The 17111-nt window shown below is 46.6% G+C and overlaps 1 protein-coding gene across 2 annotated transcripts in view; it reads right to left on the minus strand.

The window, feature by feature from the left end:
- Nucleotides 1-17111, minus strand: part of LOC134339060 (proto-oncogene tyrosine-protein kinase LCK-like) — a 101631-nt gene that overhangs the window by 35884 nt on the left and 48636 nt on the right. For both annotated transcript variants that reach the window (XM_063035340.1, XM_063035339.1), the window contains exons 6-9: nucleotides 15341-15444; nucleotides 12622-12771; nucleotides 11336-11488; nucleotides 4315-4494 (exon numbers count right to left, since the gene is read on the minus strand). In XM_063035340.1, coding sequence (XP_062891410.1) covers nucleotides 4315-4494; nucleotides 11336-11488; nucleotides 12622-12771; nucleotides 15341-15444 — 587 coding nt within the window. The remainder of the gene's footprint in view (nucleotides 1-4314; nucleotides 4495-11335; nucleotides 11489-12621; nucleotides 12772-15340; nucleotides 15445-17111) is intronic.

Raw genomic sequence — 17111 nt, forward strand, 5'->3', positions numbered from 1 at the left:
GCCTCAGAATAGAGGGACGTCCTTTCAAAACAGAAATGATGAGAAATTTCTTTAGCCAGGGAGTGGTGAACTGGTTGAATTCATTGCGAGAGGCGGCTGTAGTGGTGAACTGGTTGAATTCATTGCGAGAGGCAGCTGTAGTGGTGAACTGGTTGAATTCATTGCGAGAGGTGGCTGTAGGGGCAGTGTGGAATAGGTCTTTCAGCTCTTTGAGGGTGAGAATTGAACCCGGGTCGCCCGTACCGTAAGGCATTGTGCTAACCACTACGCTACCATGCCATCCATAAGGCAGAGGCTGATCGATTATTGATCAGTCAGGGCATGAAGGGATACAGGGACAAGGCAGGAGATTGGGACTGAGAGGGAAAATGGATCAGCCATGATGAAATGGCAGAGCAGAGCAGATGTGATGGGCCAAATGGCCTAATTCTGCTCCTGTATCTTATGGTCCTATAATCTCACTGGACTGCTTTTACAGAATGGAATTTTTGCTACTAGGACCTTGTCCGCAGTCTGAGAGCCGTCATCTACCTGATTGTTGATAAAATCATTAATTAACTCTGAGGAAAATTTATGTTTCCCTTTTGGCAATTGTATTGCTGCAATATTTATAGTTTCTGCCAAAAGCGAGTTTGAACACAAACACACTTCTCCAGGGATTTCTGTTTCCCATGGAAAAGAAATGTCAGTCATGTTTCTCAAAGAAAATCGGCGTGCAGAGCCATAAACTAATCTGGCGATTATGCAACATGAACAAACACTTAGTGCCCAATCACTCAAAGCCTTTGTATGCAGAGTTATCGACTCTGACATTATAGAGCTGCTCTTGGTTTAGTGCGTTCAAGTACAGCTTCGCCTAGTGAAGTCGGAAACGAGAGCTCCAGCAACAAAATGACCTAATTTACTGCAGACACAGGCAGAACTGCTCGCACCTCATAATGTCATTGTTTCCCTGCAACGTGGGATTGTTTTCTCATTGGTTTTCATTCTGCAGAAACTGTATCACAAACGCTTCAGATGAGATCAGTGAGACGCTGGTAAATTGGTTTGCAGGTGATCCAAAAAGAGGGGCAGGAATCAGAGAGGCTGCAGAAGGACTTGGACAGATTAGGAGAACGGGCACAGAAGTGGCCAATGGAATACAGTGTCGGGAAGTGTATGGTCATTGCACTTTGGTAAAAGGAATAAAGGTGTAGACTATTTTCCTGACAGGGAGAAAATTCAAAAAATCCAAGACCAAAAGGACTTGGGAGCACTTGTGCAGGATTCCCTAAATGTTATCTTGTAGGTTGAGTTGGTGGTAAGGAAGGAAAATGCAATATTAGCATTCATTTCGAGAGGACTAGAATATAAAAGCAAAGATGTAATGCTGAGGCTTTATGAGGCACTGGTCAGACCACACTTTGAGTATTGTGAGCAATTTTGGGCTCCTTATCTAAGAAAGACCATGCTGGCATTGGAGAGGCTCCTGAGGAGGTTCACAAGAATGCTCCCAGGAATGAAAGGGTTAACGTATGAGTAGCAGTTAGATCTAAAATCAAGGATGCAACGCCGTGGCTTTCTCAGACATTGGACAGACTACTTTTGGAATATCGTAATCCATTTTGGGCCCTCATATCCAGGGAAGGATGTACTGGCGTCGGAGAAGTCCCTGATGAGGTTAATGAGATGATCAGGGCAATGGAAGGGTTAATGCATGAGAAGTATTTGATGGCTCTGCGGGAGTTTAAGAGAATGAGGGTGGATTGCATTGAAACCTATCGAAGGTTGAAATGGTCCATTACCCTTGTTAATGAAGCTGCAACAATGCAGGTGTTATACCCAGCGGTTCAGGAACAGCTTCTTCCTCACCGACGTCAGATTTATAAATGGGCAATGAACCCGTGAACACACAAAAAATGCTGGAGGAGCTCAACAGGTTGGGCAGCATCTATGGAAAAGAGCAAACAGTCAATGTTTCGTGCCAAGATCCTTCAGCAGAACCTGTTTACTCTTTTCCATCGACGCTGCCTGGCCTGCTGAGTTCCTCCAGCATTTTGTGTGCATTACTCAGATTCCCAGCAACTGCAGATTTTCTCTAGTGTTTGCAAATGAACCCGTGAACACTACCTCACTATTTTTCTTCTCCCTTTGACCTACGAATCTATCTTTTCTTTGCAGTTTAAATGGATCAGCACAGACTAGATGGCCGGAACGGCCTGTTTTTGAGCTGTGGTTTTCTCTGACTCTATACTCTAGACTTTTTTTGTATATATTGTGTATTGAACTGTGCTGTTGCTGCAAAGCATCTAATTCCACAACATAGAGTACGTCAAACATGGTAAACCTGATTCTGATTTTGATTCTGCTGAAAGCAGCCTCAGAGGTTCTTCTACTGGAACCCAGTGGAATGCAGGCATTTCAGTTTGAGTTTCATTGTCATTTAACCATACATGAATACATCCAAACGTGACAGCATTACTACAGGGTCAAGGTACAAAACGCAGTACCAACAGTCACACACAGCACAAAGCACACACAGCACATACAAAATTGCAAGCGCTATGAAGTACATTTGATGCTGAAACCCGTGAGAGGGGCTGCTGTTATCAGCAGTGGCCACAGTATTAACAGCAAGCCTGCAGAGTGAACCTGCTTCTTCAGGCCGTGGACTGCAGCCCGTCTTTATCTCAAGGCCCCATTCTCCGATTTTCTCAGGGATATATGCTGACCTCACCGTGACACGATGGAGCAGGGGTCCACGGACCCCTCGGATAATGGCAGGCGGTAGTGGTGCTGGGAGCTGGAAACTTTCAAAAAATCTAATAAAATAATTTACTAGTCTTAAACGGGAGGTGAGAAAATGCACAAAGGCCTTTGGGCATCTTGCCAAAGCTAATCCAGACCTGGAGGCAGATTCTCCATGAATCTTTGCAATAATAGTGTAATCCACGAACATGGGAGAGAAATGGGGGTGGGGACGAGGGGCAAAGAAGAGGGAAGAAAATATTACAGAGGTATTAACAAAACAAAGGAAAATGGACCCAAGGTACTGCTTAGATGGTTCCGTACAGTGTACATAAAAGAAATCCCATGATGTAATCAGAATCAAGTTTAATATCACCGGCATATGCCGTGAAATTTGTTCACCTGCATCAGCAGTACATTGCAATGTATAGTAATAGAAACTGTGAATTACACAGTATATATTTAAAATGTTAAATTAAATAATTAGTGCAAAAAGAGAGAGAAAAAATAATGAAGTAGTGTTCATCGGTTCAATGTCCATTTAGAAATCGAATGGCAGAGGGGAAGAAGCTGTTCCTGAATCATTGAGTGTGTGTCTTCAGGCTCCTGTACCTCCTCCCTGATGGTAGTAATGAGAAGAGGGCGTGAGAAGAAGATGGGATCTGCCCTCAGGGCCTCACGATCGGCCGTTTTTCGATGCGGCCTGGAAGACTAATGCGCCTTCCGTGTGCCGGATTTTCATGGCTCTGGAGGCGGGTAGATTCAAGGCCAGTGTTGGTGTCGTCTGATGCGTTGTGGGAGACGGATAATTGAAAGCAATGAGCTGGCTGCTGGCTGTGTGCCCAGAGACCCGAGTTCTTTGGGCACAAAGCTCAGAAGAAGAGACACAACAGACTTTTAACATTGTAAATCAGTGAGTTGTTTTGTTATGTCTCCCCTCTCACTGTGAAATGGGGACACCTCTTTTTCCCTTATTAGGGAGAGAGAGAGAGCCTGTGGTATGTTGAATACCAGGTGAATGAGTAGTCTTTGGGGTACTGCAAGTCTGTGTCTTTATTGATGCTTTGCTGCACGCTTGAGTGCTCGGTGGGGGGAGCCGATGTTTTTTTGCTGGTCGGGGGAGGGGGTCATCACTTTACTGCTGCTTATGGGGGGAGCTGGGGGGGGCTTTGGGGATCTAACATTTGACTGTCATTCATTCTTTGGGGCACTCCTCTGTTTTTGTGGATGTTTGCGAAGAAGAAGAATTTCAGGATGTGTATTGTATACATTTCTCTGACATTTAATGTACCTATTGCAACCTATTTCCTGGGTGATGGGCATCCTTAATAATGGATGCCACCTTTTTTCCTGAATGCTGGAGAGGCTAGTGGCAATGATGGAGCTGACTAAGTTTACAACAATCCTGTACTGTGGCACCCCTCCCACCCCCGTACCAGACAGCTAGAATGCTCTCCATGGTACACCTGTAGAAACTTGTGAGTGTTTTTGGTGACATCTTCAAACTTTTAATGAAATACGGTCACAGTTTTGCCTTCTTTAATATGTGGACAATAATAATCAAGCAGGAGGGTTAGGCCACTTTACCATTCGCCATGTACTCTGTGATGATGTAGATTGGCTCCTCAGTGACCACGGCGTTGAGCTTCACCAGTCTGTAATGTTGTAAAGTCTTCATCAAATTGGCTTCAGCAAGGAATGAGTCAGCTGACATGCTGCCAGTCTTCAGACATTTAATTGCGACTTTGGTGTAGTCATTATAGTAACCTGCAAATAGAGACATAGGGAGCAATAAATATTCCATTTGCAGAATGTTCACTCGATCTCACATTCTTGTGTTGGACAGATGAGGTTCATAGAACATAGAACAGTACAGCACAGTACGGGCCCTTCTGTCCATGATGAAGTGCCAACCTTTTAACCTACTCTTAAAATTTGTCCAGTCTGTGACTCCAGGTCTGAAAAGTGTTTCACTCTTAATTACCTCTGTAGGAGCGATTAGGAATGAAAATAAACAACGTCATTGTCAGTAGCTGAGTGGTGGGGTGGAGATACGTCTCTACCAAAGGAGGTTTAAGGCACTCCTCCCCAACGCTAGCCTGCAGGTCACCCTTGGGCAAGGTGTTGCACCTGCTTGGCCCCCCGATCAGGGTCACATGAAGCCATGGGAGCAGGTGGATGGTCGTACGAGCAGCTGGTGTACATCACAAGACCTGGTTATGCCACCACTGACGTCAGGCAGAGAATGTCTGAAGAGTATTGATAATCACAAGCACGGGCAAATCTGCAGATGCTGGAAATCCAAGTAACCCACAAAATGCTGGAGGAGCTCAGGCAGCATCTATGGAAAGGAGTAAACAGTCGATGTTTTGGGCTGAGACATTTCTTCAGGATCGAGAAGGAAGGGTGAAGATGCCAGAATAAAAAGGTGGGAGGAGGGAAAAGAGGATTGCTGGAAGGCAATCTGTGAAGCCAGGTAGGTGGGAAAAGTCAAGGGCTTGAGAGGAAGGAATCTGATAGGAGAGGAGAGTGGACCATAGGAGAAAGGGAAGGAGCAGGGGACCCAGGGTGTTGATAATGGCCGGGGTCACCCACTGCAATTTGCTTATCACCACAATAGATCAATGGCAGATGCAATCTCAATGGCTCTTCACACGGCTTTAGACCACCTGGACAACACAGACACCTACGTCAGAATTCTGTTAATTGACTATAGCTCAGCAATTAATACCATCATTCCCACAAAATTGATTAAGAAGTTGCAGAACCTGGGCCTCTGTACCTCCCTCTGCATTGGATCCTTGACTTCCTAACCGGAAGACCACAGTCTGTGTGGATTGGTGATAACATCTCCTCCTCGTTGACGATCAACAGTGATGCACCTCAGGGGTGTGTGCTTAGCCCACTGCTCTACTTGCTATATACCCATGACTGTGTGGCTAGGCATAACTCAAATACCATCTATAAATTTGCTGACGATACAACCATTGTTGGTAGAATCTCAGGGGGTGACAAGAGGGCGTACAGGAGTGAGATATACTAACTAGTGGAGTGGTGTCACAGCAACAACCTGGCACTCAATATCAGTAAGACGAAAGAGCTGATTGTGGACTTCAGGAAGGGTAAGATGAAGGAACACATACCAATCCTCATAGAGGGATCAGAAGTAGAGAGAATGAGCAGTTTCAAATCCCTGGGTGTCAAAATCTCTGAGAATCTAACCTGGTCCCAACAAATTGATGTAGTTATGAAGAAGGCAAGACAGCGGCTATACTTTATTAGGAGTTTGAAGAGATTTGGTATGTCAACAAATACACTCAAAAACTTCTATAGCTGTACGGTGGAGAGCATTCTGACAGGCCGCATCACTGTCTGGTATGGAGGGGCTACTGCACAGGATTGAAAGAAGCTGCAGATGTTTGTAAATTTAGTCAGCTGCATCTTGGGCACTAGCCTACAAAGTACCCGGGACATCTTTAGGGAGCAGCATCTCAGAAAGGCAGTGTCCATTATTAAGGACCTCCAGCACTCAAGACATGCCCTTTTCTCAATGTTACCGTCAGGTAGAAGGTACAGAAGCCTGAAAACACACACTCAGCGATTCAGGAACAGCTTCTTCCCCTCTGCCATCCGATTCCTAAATAGACATTGAACCCTTGGACACTACCTCACTTTTCTAATATATATTATTTCTGTTTTTTGCATGATTTTTAATCTATTCAATATATATATATATACCGTAATTGATTTACTTATTTCTTTATTTGTTATTATTATTATTATTTTTTTTTATTTTGTTTTTTTCTTCTATATTATAGACTGCATTGAACTGTTGCTGCTAAGTTAACAAATTTGACATCCCATGCCGGTGGTAATAAACCTGATTCTGACTCTGATTCTTGTAAAGACACTGCCCAGAAGGAGGCAATGGCAAACCACTTCTGTAGAAAAAAATGCCAAGAATAATCATGGTCAAGACCATGATTGCCCGTGTCATATGGCCCGGCACATACGAGCAAACATTTCTCAGTGACAAGTTAATTATTGACACCATTATCAATTTACCAGGTCTGTTTTAAATTTCAACCATGCACAGCTTTGGAATCCCACCATGTTTTGACCAACTTCCCTACCTCACACCTCATTGGTCCACGTCAGGCCAGACAGACACATCTTTCTAACACCTTGAAAATAAAATATAGCAGCAGTCGATTTTCTGCCTTACGGTATCAACCACAGATCTGGCCTTTAGCACCTCAGCTATTCTTAGGTGCAACAGAAAGTGAGTTCAACAATGCCATTCTGCAGTGAAGTCATCTAAACATTAAAATGTTTGGCCGCCGGCAAGTTCCGCTTTTGGCAGATGGAGTGGAGGTGCTTGATGAAGCAGTGCCCTAATTTACGACGGGTCTCACCAAGGTAGATGAGGCTGCATCAGCAGCACCAGACACAATAAGCCACCCCAGCAGATTCACAGGTGAAGTGTTGCCTCACCTGGAGGGACAGCCTGGGGCTCATAATTGAGGTGTATCTCTTAGACCACTTGCAAGGATAAGTGCCAGGAGGGAGATTAGTAGGGAGGGGTGAATGGACAAGGGAGTCGCAGAGGGAACGACCCCTGCGGACAGCGGGGGGGATTACCTTTTATTTAAATAAAACACCTTTTATTTCTGTTATGAATGTCGGGATATCTAATCCTGAGAACTGTCTTCAACATGTTTTCTTCTCTTGGGGTGAGAAGCACAGAGCATCTGCAAAGCCTCTGAGGAAGTAACAGGCAGATAGACGAAGGAGAATCAGTGTTTTACTTGGATCTTAAAGTGGCCTTCATCAAGGTGCTGCACATGAGGCTATTTAACAAGATAAGAGTCCCTGGAATTACAGGAAAGCTACTAACGTGGATAGAAGACAAGCTGACTGGCAGGAGGCAGTGAGTGGGAATAGAGGGGCCTTTTCTGGTTGGCTGCCGGTGACCAGTGGAATTCTGTAGGGGTCAGAGTTGGGACCTATTCTGTTCACTTTATATATCAAACAAGAGGACATGAGTTGAGAGTTAAAGGGCAAAAGTTTAGGGGTAACATAAGGGAGAACTTCTTTACTCAGAGAGTAGTAGCTGTGTGGAATGAGTTTCCAGCAGAAGTGGTTGAGCAGGATCGATGGTGTCGTTTAAAGTTAAATTGGACATCTATATGGACAGGAACGGAATGGAGGGTTATGGGCTGAGTGCAGGTCGGTGGGACTAGGTGAGAGTAAGAGTTCGGCACGGACTAGAAGGGCCGAGATGGCCTGTTTTCATGCTGCAATTGTTATATGGTTATATCAATGATTTTGAATGTCGGAATTGATGGCTTTGTGGCCAAATTTTGGATGTTACGAAGAAAGGTGGTGGGGCCACTAGTGCTGTGAAAGCAGAGAGTCTGCAGGTTAGAAGAAAGGGCAAAGAAATGGCAGATGGAATATGACGTAGGGAAGTCATGCACTTTAACAGAAGGAATTAAGGCATAGTCTACTTTCTAAATGGGGAGTGAATTTAGAAAGTAGAGGTGGAAAGGAATTGGAAATCCTAAATTTTAACTTGAGATTGAGTCAGTAATAAGCAAAGCAAATACAACGTTAGCATTCATTTCAAAAGGACTAGAATATCAAAGCAAGGATGTAATGCTGAGGCTTTCTAAGGCATCGGTCAGACCGCAGTTGGAGCAGTTTTAGGCGTGCAGGCATTGGAGAGGGTTCAGAGAAGGATTATGACAATGATACTGGGAATGACGCCTGAGGAGTGTTTGATGGCTCTGGGTCTGCACTCGCTGGAGTTTAGAAGAAAGGAGGGGCTGCATTGAAACCTATTGAATATTTAAAGGTCTCAAGAAAGTGGCTGTGGAGAGGAAGTTTCCTATAATGGGGGAGTCTAGGATCAGAGCGCACAGCCTCAGGATAGAGGGGCATCCGTTTAGGTGAGGAGGAATTTCTTTAGCCAGAGGGTGGTAAATCTGTGGAACTTGTTGCCACAGATGGCTGTGGAGGCCAAGTCACTGGGTCAAATCAGAGGTTGATAGATTCATTATTAGTAAGGACATCAAAGGTTTAAGAAGGCAGGAGAGGAGGGTTGAGAGGGAAAGTAAATCAGCCATGATTAAATGGCTGAGCTGAATGTCCTAATTCTTCTCCTATGACTTATGGTCTTATGAAGACAGGCACAGAAAGAGAGCAGAGCTTTGAGATTACTTTGCGTGAGGGTTGTCCTCACACAGCATCTTCCAGTTCGAGTCAATTGATGATTGTGTCCATGAGAAGACTGGAAGTGAGTGAATCCTGGCCAACATCCATAGAGGAAATAGCAGAAGAGAGGAGGATCACCTTGATTTCTCACCACCTTCGGGTTGTGAAGAGTGAAGCAGGATGTATGAGATAACAATCAGGCATCCGTTACCATGACGAAACGCACATCTGCTCTGCAGCCAGGTGGTTCTCTTCTAGGCCGTCATGCTTCACCACAGTAACCTAATTTACCATGTGTGTTTGTCACCTACACCAGTGACATGGGAGGGAATTAGGTGCATGTTAGTGGGCAGTGAAGAAGGTTGTCCAAGGTTCCAACAGAATCTAGATCAATTCAAAAAGCAGGCCAAGGAATGGCAGATGGAGTTTAACTTCAAAAAGTGCAAAATGATGCAGTTCGGGAAGTTAAACCAGGGCAGGGCAGGGCAGGGCAGGGCTAACTCAGTGAATGACAGGGCTCTGGTGAGTGCTGCAGGTATGAATACATTGTTTCCTGATAGTGGAGACACAGGTAGACATGTGGTGAAGAAGACATCCGACATGCCCGTCGTCATTTGTCAGGACACTGAGTACAAGAATACTGGAACACTGTGGGCAGTTCTGGTCACTATGCTCCAGGAAGGATGTGATCAGGGTGAGAGAGGGTGTAGAAACGTTTCACAAGGATGTTGCAGGGACAGCAGAGCTTGAGCTATGAGGAGAGACTGGACGGGCTGGGATTGCTTTCCCTGGATTGAAGGAGACCAAGGGTTGGGCTTATGGAGGTGAATAAAATCATGAGGGGTGGAGTTAGGGTTGATGATCAAAGTCTTTCCCCCAGGGTAGGGGAGTCTAAAACTGGAGGGCATAGGTTTCAGGTGAGAAGGGAATGATTTAAAGGGGCATTAAATGTTCCCCGAGGGGCTACTTTTTCACCCAGAGGGTGGTGGGTATATGGAACAAGATGAGGTTGGAGAGGCAGCTATGGTTACAACATTTAAAAGACATTCGGACAGGTACATGGATAAGAAACGTTTAGAAAGACATGGCCAAATGCTGGCTCAGGTAAACACTTTTGATAGTATGGATGTGATGGGCTGAAGGGCCTGTTTCTGTACTCATCATGACCCTAGGACCAGCAGTTCAAACAGAAGCCAGACTCCTGTGATACAGGGTGTTATCTGGTGTTTGCACTTCATGGAATCTCAGCTTTGTTCTGTACTTAAAGGAATTTCACACCAGAACAAAGAACAGTAGAAGCTGCACACATCAAAGTTGCTGGTGAACGCAGCAGGCCAAGCAGCATCTATAGGAAGAGGCGCAGTCGACGTTTCAGGCCGAGACCCTTCGTCAGGACTAACTGAAGGAAGAGTGAGTAAGGGATTTGAAAGCTGGAGGGGGAGGGGGAGATGCAAAATGATAGGAGAAGACAGGAGGGGGAGGGATAGAGCCGAGAGCTGGACAGGTGATAGGCAAAAGGGGATACGAGAGGATCATGGGACAGGAGGTCCGGGAAGAAAGATGGGGGGGGGTGACCCAGAGGATGGGCAAGAGGTATATTCAGAGGGACAGACGGAGAAAAAGGAGAGTGAGAGAAAGAATGTGTGCATAAAAATGAGTAACAGATGGGGTACGAGGGGGAGGTGGAGCCTTAGCGGAAGTTAGAGAAGTCAATGTTAGTCAACAGTAGAAGCTGATCGGAGACAGAAGCAGTCTGACAAAGAGTCCCTTCGCACAGGCGACACTCAGTAGTCACCAGCACCCTACAGAACTTGTCCAATGGTTCTAATTCCACTATAGGGGTGTGGACACCATCTACAGAACTTGTCCAATGGTTCTAATTCCACTATAGGGGTGTGGACACCATCTACAGAACTTGTCCAATGGTTCCAATACCTCTGTAGATGTGTGTACACTACCTACAGAACTTGTCTAATAGTTCCAATGCCTCTAAAAGGGTGTGGACACCGTCTACAGAACTTGTCCAATGGTTCTAATTCCACTATAGGGGTGTGGACACCACCTACAGAACTTGTCTAATGGTTCCAATGCCTCTGTAGGGGTGTGTATATCAATGACAAAGCTGGCATTTATTTCCATACAGTTTGCCTTTGGGAAGGTGGGTGAGTGGGTGATGGGGGCACCAACTGCTGCCTGGAGAGCACTAATGCATACATTGCATAGTTGTTCACATCCTAACTCCACTCAGGACTGCAGTAGCACAGCTACATCCTGTACCTGAGTTACTAGAGTTGATTCCATGCTAGCGACACACTCCGGTATGTTTGATTGCCACCGGAGGGGCAAGAGCGATCAGTAAGGGGAGCAATCATCCTCTGGGGTCTTCACTTACCCATCCACACCTCCCCGAACTGCCCGGCTCCCAGCTTCTGCACCAGCTTCAGGGACTCTCGAGACACCTCCCACTCATCGTGCCACCACGGCTTCTGTGGCTTGTGAGTCTGACAGGGTTTCTTCAGGAGCTGACATAACCCATCGATGTTATCTGCAGACAGAGTGAACTCAGTAAGTGGAGAGCAAGGCACCGACATTCCACTCTCACACTGCTTCTGGGCACGGTGTCTGGTGTCAGGGACGATGGGGTGGCATCGAACAACCCTAATATCCCCTCTGACCTCAGTCCCTCATGTTTATATTTACATATTTAGATATTTAAAGCAGAGGTTGATAAGTTCTTGATTAGTCAGAGCATCGAGGGTTATGGGGAAAGGCAGGGGAATGGGGTTGAGAGGGATAATAAATCAGCCATGATGGAATGGCGGAGGCAGACTCGATGGATAGAATAGACTAATTCTGCTTCCATGTCTATGGTCTTACAGTTTTACGTCCATCTCCAGCTGAGTCCTGATGCAGAGAGTGAGTCAGCCCTGCACTGGACATCAGGATAAACCAAGTGAACAGGGTTTGGCTGGGCTGCACTGTGTTGGAGGGGTGGGGAGGGGTAAGAGCAGTAAATAGTCACAAGAGGCCACCTCAGGACATGTTGGCAAGGATTCCAGATCAAAAAATCAGCAGAGGTTCTTCCTGGGGCAGTGGGGGTTGACTCCCGTGAGCCTCCCAGATCTGCCAGTGTCACGCTCCCAGAGAGGGGCCTGGGACGTGAATTTTAGATTCAGATTGGGCTCCCTTGTGCCACCCGATCTGCAACGTCCGCCAGTTTAGCTCCACAGAGAAGCATCCTCACTGCTGCTCTGTACGGTGAGAGACGGAACTTGCTTCTTGTTCCCCTCACGCTCTCTATGTACACGCCCACAGCCTTTACACAGTGTTGCCAGTGTGGGTGCGACATTGCCCCGTCCAGTGCCTGGCTGATGAAGATTAACCATACTGAACATCACCCTTGGACAATTGCTGCCACTCGCCAATAAGGGGGTGGGATGGATGTTGTGTTGACCCAGATTAGCACCTTGTTATTCCTGGGCTTTCTCAAGGTTGATAAACCTCATCAACTTTTCCATCTCTCCAGGGGGGTGGGGAATAACCCGGGAGCACTTTTCCCATGGATTTGAGACCATCGGTGACTCCATTACCAAAAACAGGACTTGGCGCATCAAGGGCAAAACTTTCAGAGGTGTTTAGAAGAGCAATGGTATATTGTTATTGTGAGCACAGACTTACAGGAGTAATGATCGACCAGCTCATGCAGAGTATTAAAGGTTATTCGTGGGGAAATATAATATCCTCCTTTATCCAAAGAGCGGATCTTATAGTGTTTCACCACGTCGCCTTGTTGTGAGTCGAAGTCCCTCACAGACAACGAATAAGAGCCTGCGCCAAGACAAATCTAATTTAGAACATAGAACAAAGAATAGTGCAGCACACACAGGCCCTTTGACCCATAATGTTATACTGAACTTATAACCTGCTCCAAGGTCAACCCAATCCTCCCCTCCTACATAACCCTCCATTTTTCTATCATCCACGTACCCATCTAAGTGTTTCTTAAATGTCCCTGCTGTATCTGTGTCCACCATCACCCCTGGCAGGGCATTCCAGGTCCCACCACTCTGTGTAAAAATGTTATCTTTGACATTCCCCCCTATACTTCCCTCTGATCACCCTAAAATTATGTTCCCTTGCATATCCTGTCCTCCTGTCCTAGTATCAGCAGCAAGGTTGCCGGCAGTGCAGTCAGTCCCTTCACCCAGCGCTCTGAGACAGGTCATTAGCAGCAAGGACCCCATCACTGATCACCGGCTCTTCTCACTAGCTGCCGATCTCAAGGTAATCCATTTACCCAGTGCACTGTTTCCGGTCAGTTTGTTCCCTTCATATAATAAACTGCTGTAACCCTTTATGTGCCACGATACTGGCTGTTTCTTCAAGTCCAGATATAGAAGTCAGTTGGTAGACATGGGTGCAAAGTTGTTCTCATTGTAAGTTGTGTGACTACCCATCAGAGGAGCTAATGTTTCATAATGTCATCTTCATCTGGGTAACCCCAGGTGCCTGACCAGTTTATGTCTATTCACTGGCTTAACGTAGTTTAATTGTCAGCAGAATACTAGTTATCAGAGACTGCCACGGACCCCGAATACTGTTGTGTTCCCCTCGGTGTTGAACCTGCCACACTGGTTCCTGTAGCTCCAGTGAGCCAGGTTCGGTTCTGACCTCAGGGGATGTCTGTGTGGAGTTTGCATGCTCACCCTGTGAGCCTGTGTGTTTCCCTTGGGTGCTCCAGTTCCCCTTTGTTGCTCATGTTTGTCACAAAGTCAAGGAACTCCAGTAAATTTCTTAAACATAATTTTCCTTCCATGTTGACTCTGCTTGAATTGTCTTCAAGGCTCCTTAAGAATGGATGTTGGCACGTATCTGATAACATACGTAGAACATAGAACAGTCCAGCACAGTACAGGCCCTTTGGTCCTTTGGTCCACCATGTTGTGTTGACTTATTAACCTACTCTAAGATCAATCTACCCCTTCCCTCCCGCATAACCTTCCATTTTTCTATCATCTCCAGTATGTGCCTACCTAAAGGTTGCTTCAATGTCCCTCGTGTATCCACCTCTACCACCACCCTTGGCAGAGTGTTCCACACCACTCTCTACCTGAAAAACCTGCCTTTCACTTCCACTCCTATACTTTCCCCAATCATCTTAAAATTATATCTCCTTGTATTAACTATCTCTGTCCTGGGGAAAAGTCTCTGGCTGTTCACTCTGTCTATGTCTCTTATCATCTTGTACACCTCTATCAGTCACCTCTCACCCTCCTTCGCTCCAAAGAGAAAAGCCCTAGTGTTGTGTGTTTAATATTTCAATAATAGTTGAGTGATCTTATATATGTGTGAGGTGCTAGTGTAATCATGTATGCAATTAACTTATTTTTACATATAACCTGTAATTAATTATTTAAGCAAACAAGAATGCTTAATCAACCTATATATACAGGTTATAGGTAAAACAAAGTGCATACATGATTACACTACTACATGATACTTGCGCACCTCGTTTAAAGTAAAGATGGAGTTACATCCGTTCAGACTCCTTTGAATTAATTTAATATTTTGAAGTGACAAAACCAGTCCTCATAAGACATGCTCTCTGATCCAGGCATTTGCCTGGTAAATCAGATACAACACAGGGTAAAGGGTCAGTGGAGAGTATGTCACATCAGTGTTTAAAACAAGTGAGGACGGAGTTATTCCTTCTGGTCAGTTGTGCCTCATCACCGGTGTGTTATATCTAGTGGGATTGGAATCGATCACTGAGTTTTGACCAACAAGGTTGGTGGGTAAAGAGGCTTGTCTCTCTATCATCGTCATAGAGTACGACAGCACAGAAACAGGCCCTTCAGCCCAACTAGTCCATGCTAACCCCAGTGCCCATCCAGCTAGTCTCCGTTGTCCCATAACCATCTAAACACTTCCCCTCCGTTGACCTATCCAGTCTATTGAAATAGACGAGGTGACACGGCTCGCGTAAGATTATTGCAGTGGCAGCGACCCGGGTTCAAACCCCGCTGCTGTCTGTAAGGAGTTTGTACATTCTCCGCGTGACCGCGTGGGTTTCCTCCGGGTGCTCTGGTTTTCTCCCACACTCCAAAGATGTAAGGGTTAGTAGACTAGTTGGTCACATTTGTGTAATTGAGTGATGTGGGCTAGTTCAGTCGAAAGATCCTGTTCCCTGGCTGTGTTTCTAAATAAACCTACTTACTAGTCAACTGTCGCTGCTGGGGCAACCTGTGGTTAATCACTGAGACATCAGCGTTAATCTGTGACCGAGGTAGCACAGCCGAGCTCACTCATGTCACTCTAGTTACAGTGGGTCCTTGGCCGCACCCTTTGGTCGGGCTGCCGAAGGAGTCGCGCAGATCTCAGCCGGCGTGTGACCTACCCTTCGTGGTCTCGCTCTCTCTGATCAGGTACGAGCCCTGCGTGTTGCCAGCGGCCAGGAGCTGGCGCTCAGCTTCCTTCCGGCTCAGACCCTGGAAAAACCACCTGGAAAGAGGAGAATGCTGAGGGTCAGAGGTGAGGTGTGGGTGAGGTCGGGCGAGCCCGGATACACTGAATCCCCGTGGGGAGCAGGGTGGTCAGCTCACATTTCCAGGAGTGGGACGTGAGGTGTGGGAGCGGAAGGACCAATTCCCGATGCACTGAATTCCTGGTGGGAAGGGGTGTAGAAGCAGAAGGAACGGGCAGGGAATCTGATTCAGCACATGGGAACACACACACCGCAAGAGAGCACATTACAACATAGGGACTCAGCTAGACTCCACCAGAAGTCAGAATTGTCCAGGGGAGGCGACTGGCTTTGCACAGGTTTTACACAGTTTTGTTCTGATTGTAAATCATGCCATCACCCATCGGGGGAGCCCACGCAGTGCAACGTAAGAGCAAGGAATCTAGTGGAGAATCTCAGCGGGTTCAGGCGGCATCCGTGGGGGAGAAGGAGCTGTCAACATTTCGGCTTGAAGCCCTCTTATTTCCCCTTGTGTCCCCAGTATAAAAATGACTGCATCCTGAAAACCCAGGTCCCTGAGCAGCGATGTCCATTCATTGGATTTAAGTGTTTGCTCCTGATGAAGAGTGTCGGCTCGAAACGTCAGCTCTTTATTCTTCACCACAGATGTTGCCTGACCTGCTGAGAACCTCCAGCATTTTGTGTGTTGATCTGATTTTCCAGCAGCTGCAGAATATCTCGTGTTTGTGTAGTTTCAAGTACAGCCCAATATTTTTTAAACTGCAGAAACACAAGCGGTATGGAGTGTATGGGGTGTCCAGGGAGGGGCAGTACCCCTGCTGAGGGGGCTGGCCATCTCCATTCCCGGGCAGGTCACTCATCTTTGGTCCCCACCGGACACTCAGCTCTTGCCTCCGCGTGCGAGGGTTGCCACACCCCGGTACTCCGCTCCGACAGGCGGGCTGGACCAGGCGAGGGGAGCTGGCAGGCCTCATTTCCTGGTGGGATAGGGCGATGGCTGCCCTAGTGTTAAAAGTCAGCTCCAGCAGACCGGGTGGATGAGATCTACAGTGAGATCCAACGGCCAGGAAGGCGGTTCTGCAACACTCTGTGGAGAGCGAAGGGCGGGTCAAAGCACAGAGACATCATGGTCGTCCACTGCAACTGGGGAAGACCCCAGTTGTGACGATCACTCGTATTACTGGGCACAAACTGCTGAGGTCAAGAGAGTGGAACTGTCCAGTGCAACAGTTTTTCCACTTTAAAAACTCTCCCACACAGGTCCCACACATAAAAATTGCTGGTGAACGCAGCAGGCACCAGCAATTTTTATGTATGTTGCTTGAACTTCCAGCACCTGCAGATTTCCTCGTGTCTGCACAGGTCCTTTTGTGCTGTCATTGTTGGATAAAATGGACAATCAAGCAGTTTAAAATGCTGAGGAACTTTCAGTAGAGTACTAGTTAACAAAGACCCAGAGACTCCAAGCACGTTGTGTTGCCCTTGGTGTGGAACCTGCCACAGATTCCCTCAGCTCCTGTGGCACAGCTTCAATCCCCACCTCGGGGTTCTTGTGCTGGCCAACTGACCGGAGTGACCACTGAAATCTTTAACCTCTTGCCTCCGCAGTGTGCGACCCCCTTCTACTTCAATTATACTGGTGCCCAAGAAGAGCTTGGTAATGTGTCTAAATGACTATCGCCCA

The sequence above is a fragment of the Mobula hypostoma genome, chromosome 28, assembly GCF_963921235.1.
Source record: "Mobula hypostoma chromosome 28, sMobHyp1.1, whole genome shotgun sequence".
Taxonomy (NCBI): Eukaryota; Metazoa; Chordata; class Chondrichthyes; order Myliobatiformes; family Myliobatidae; genus Mobula; species Mobula hypostoma.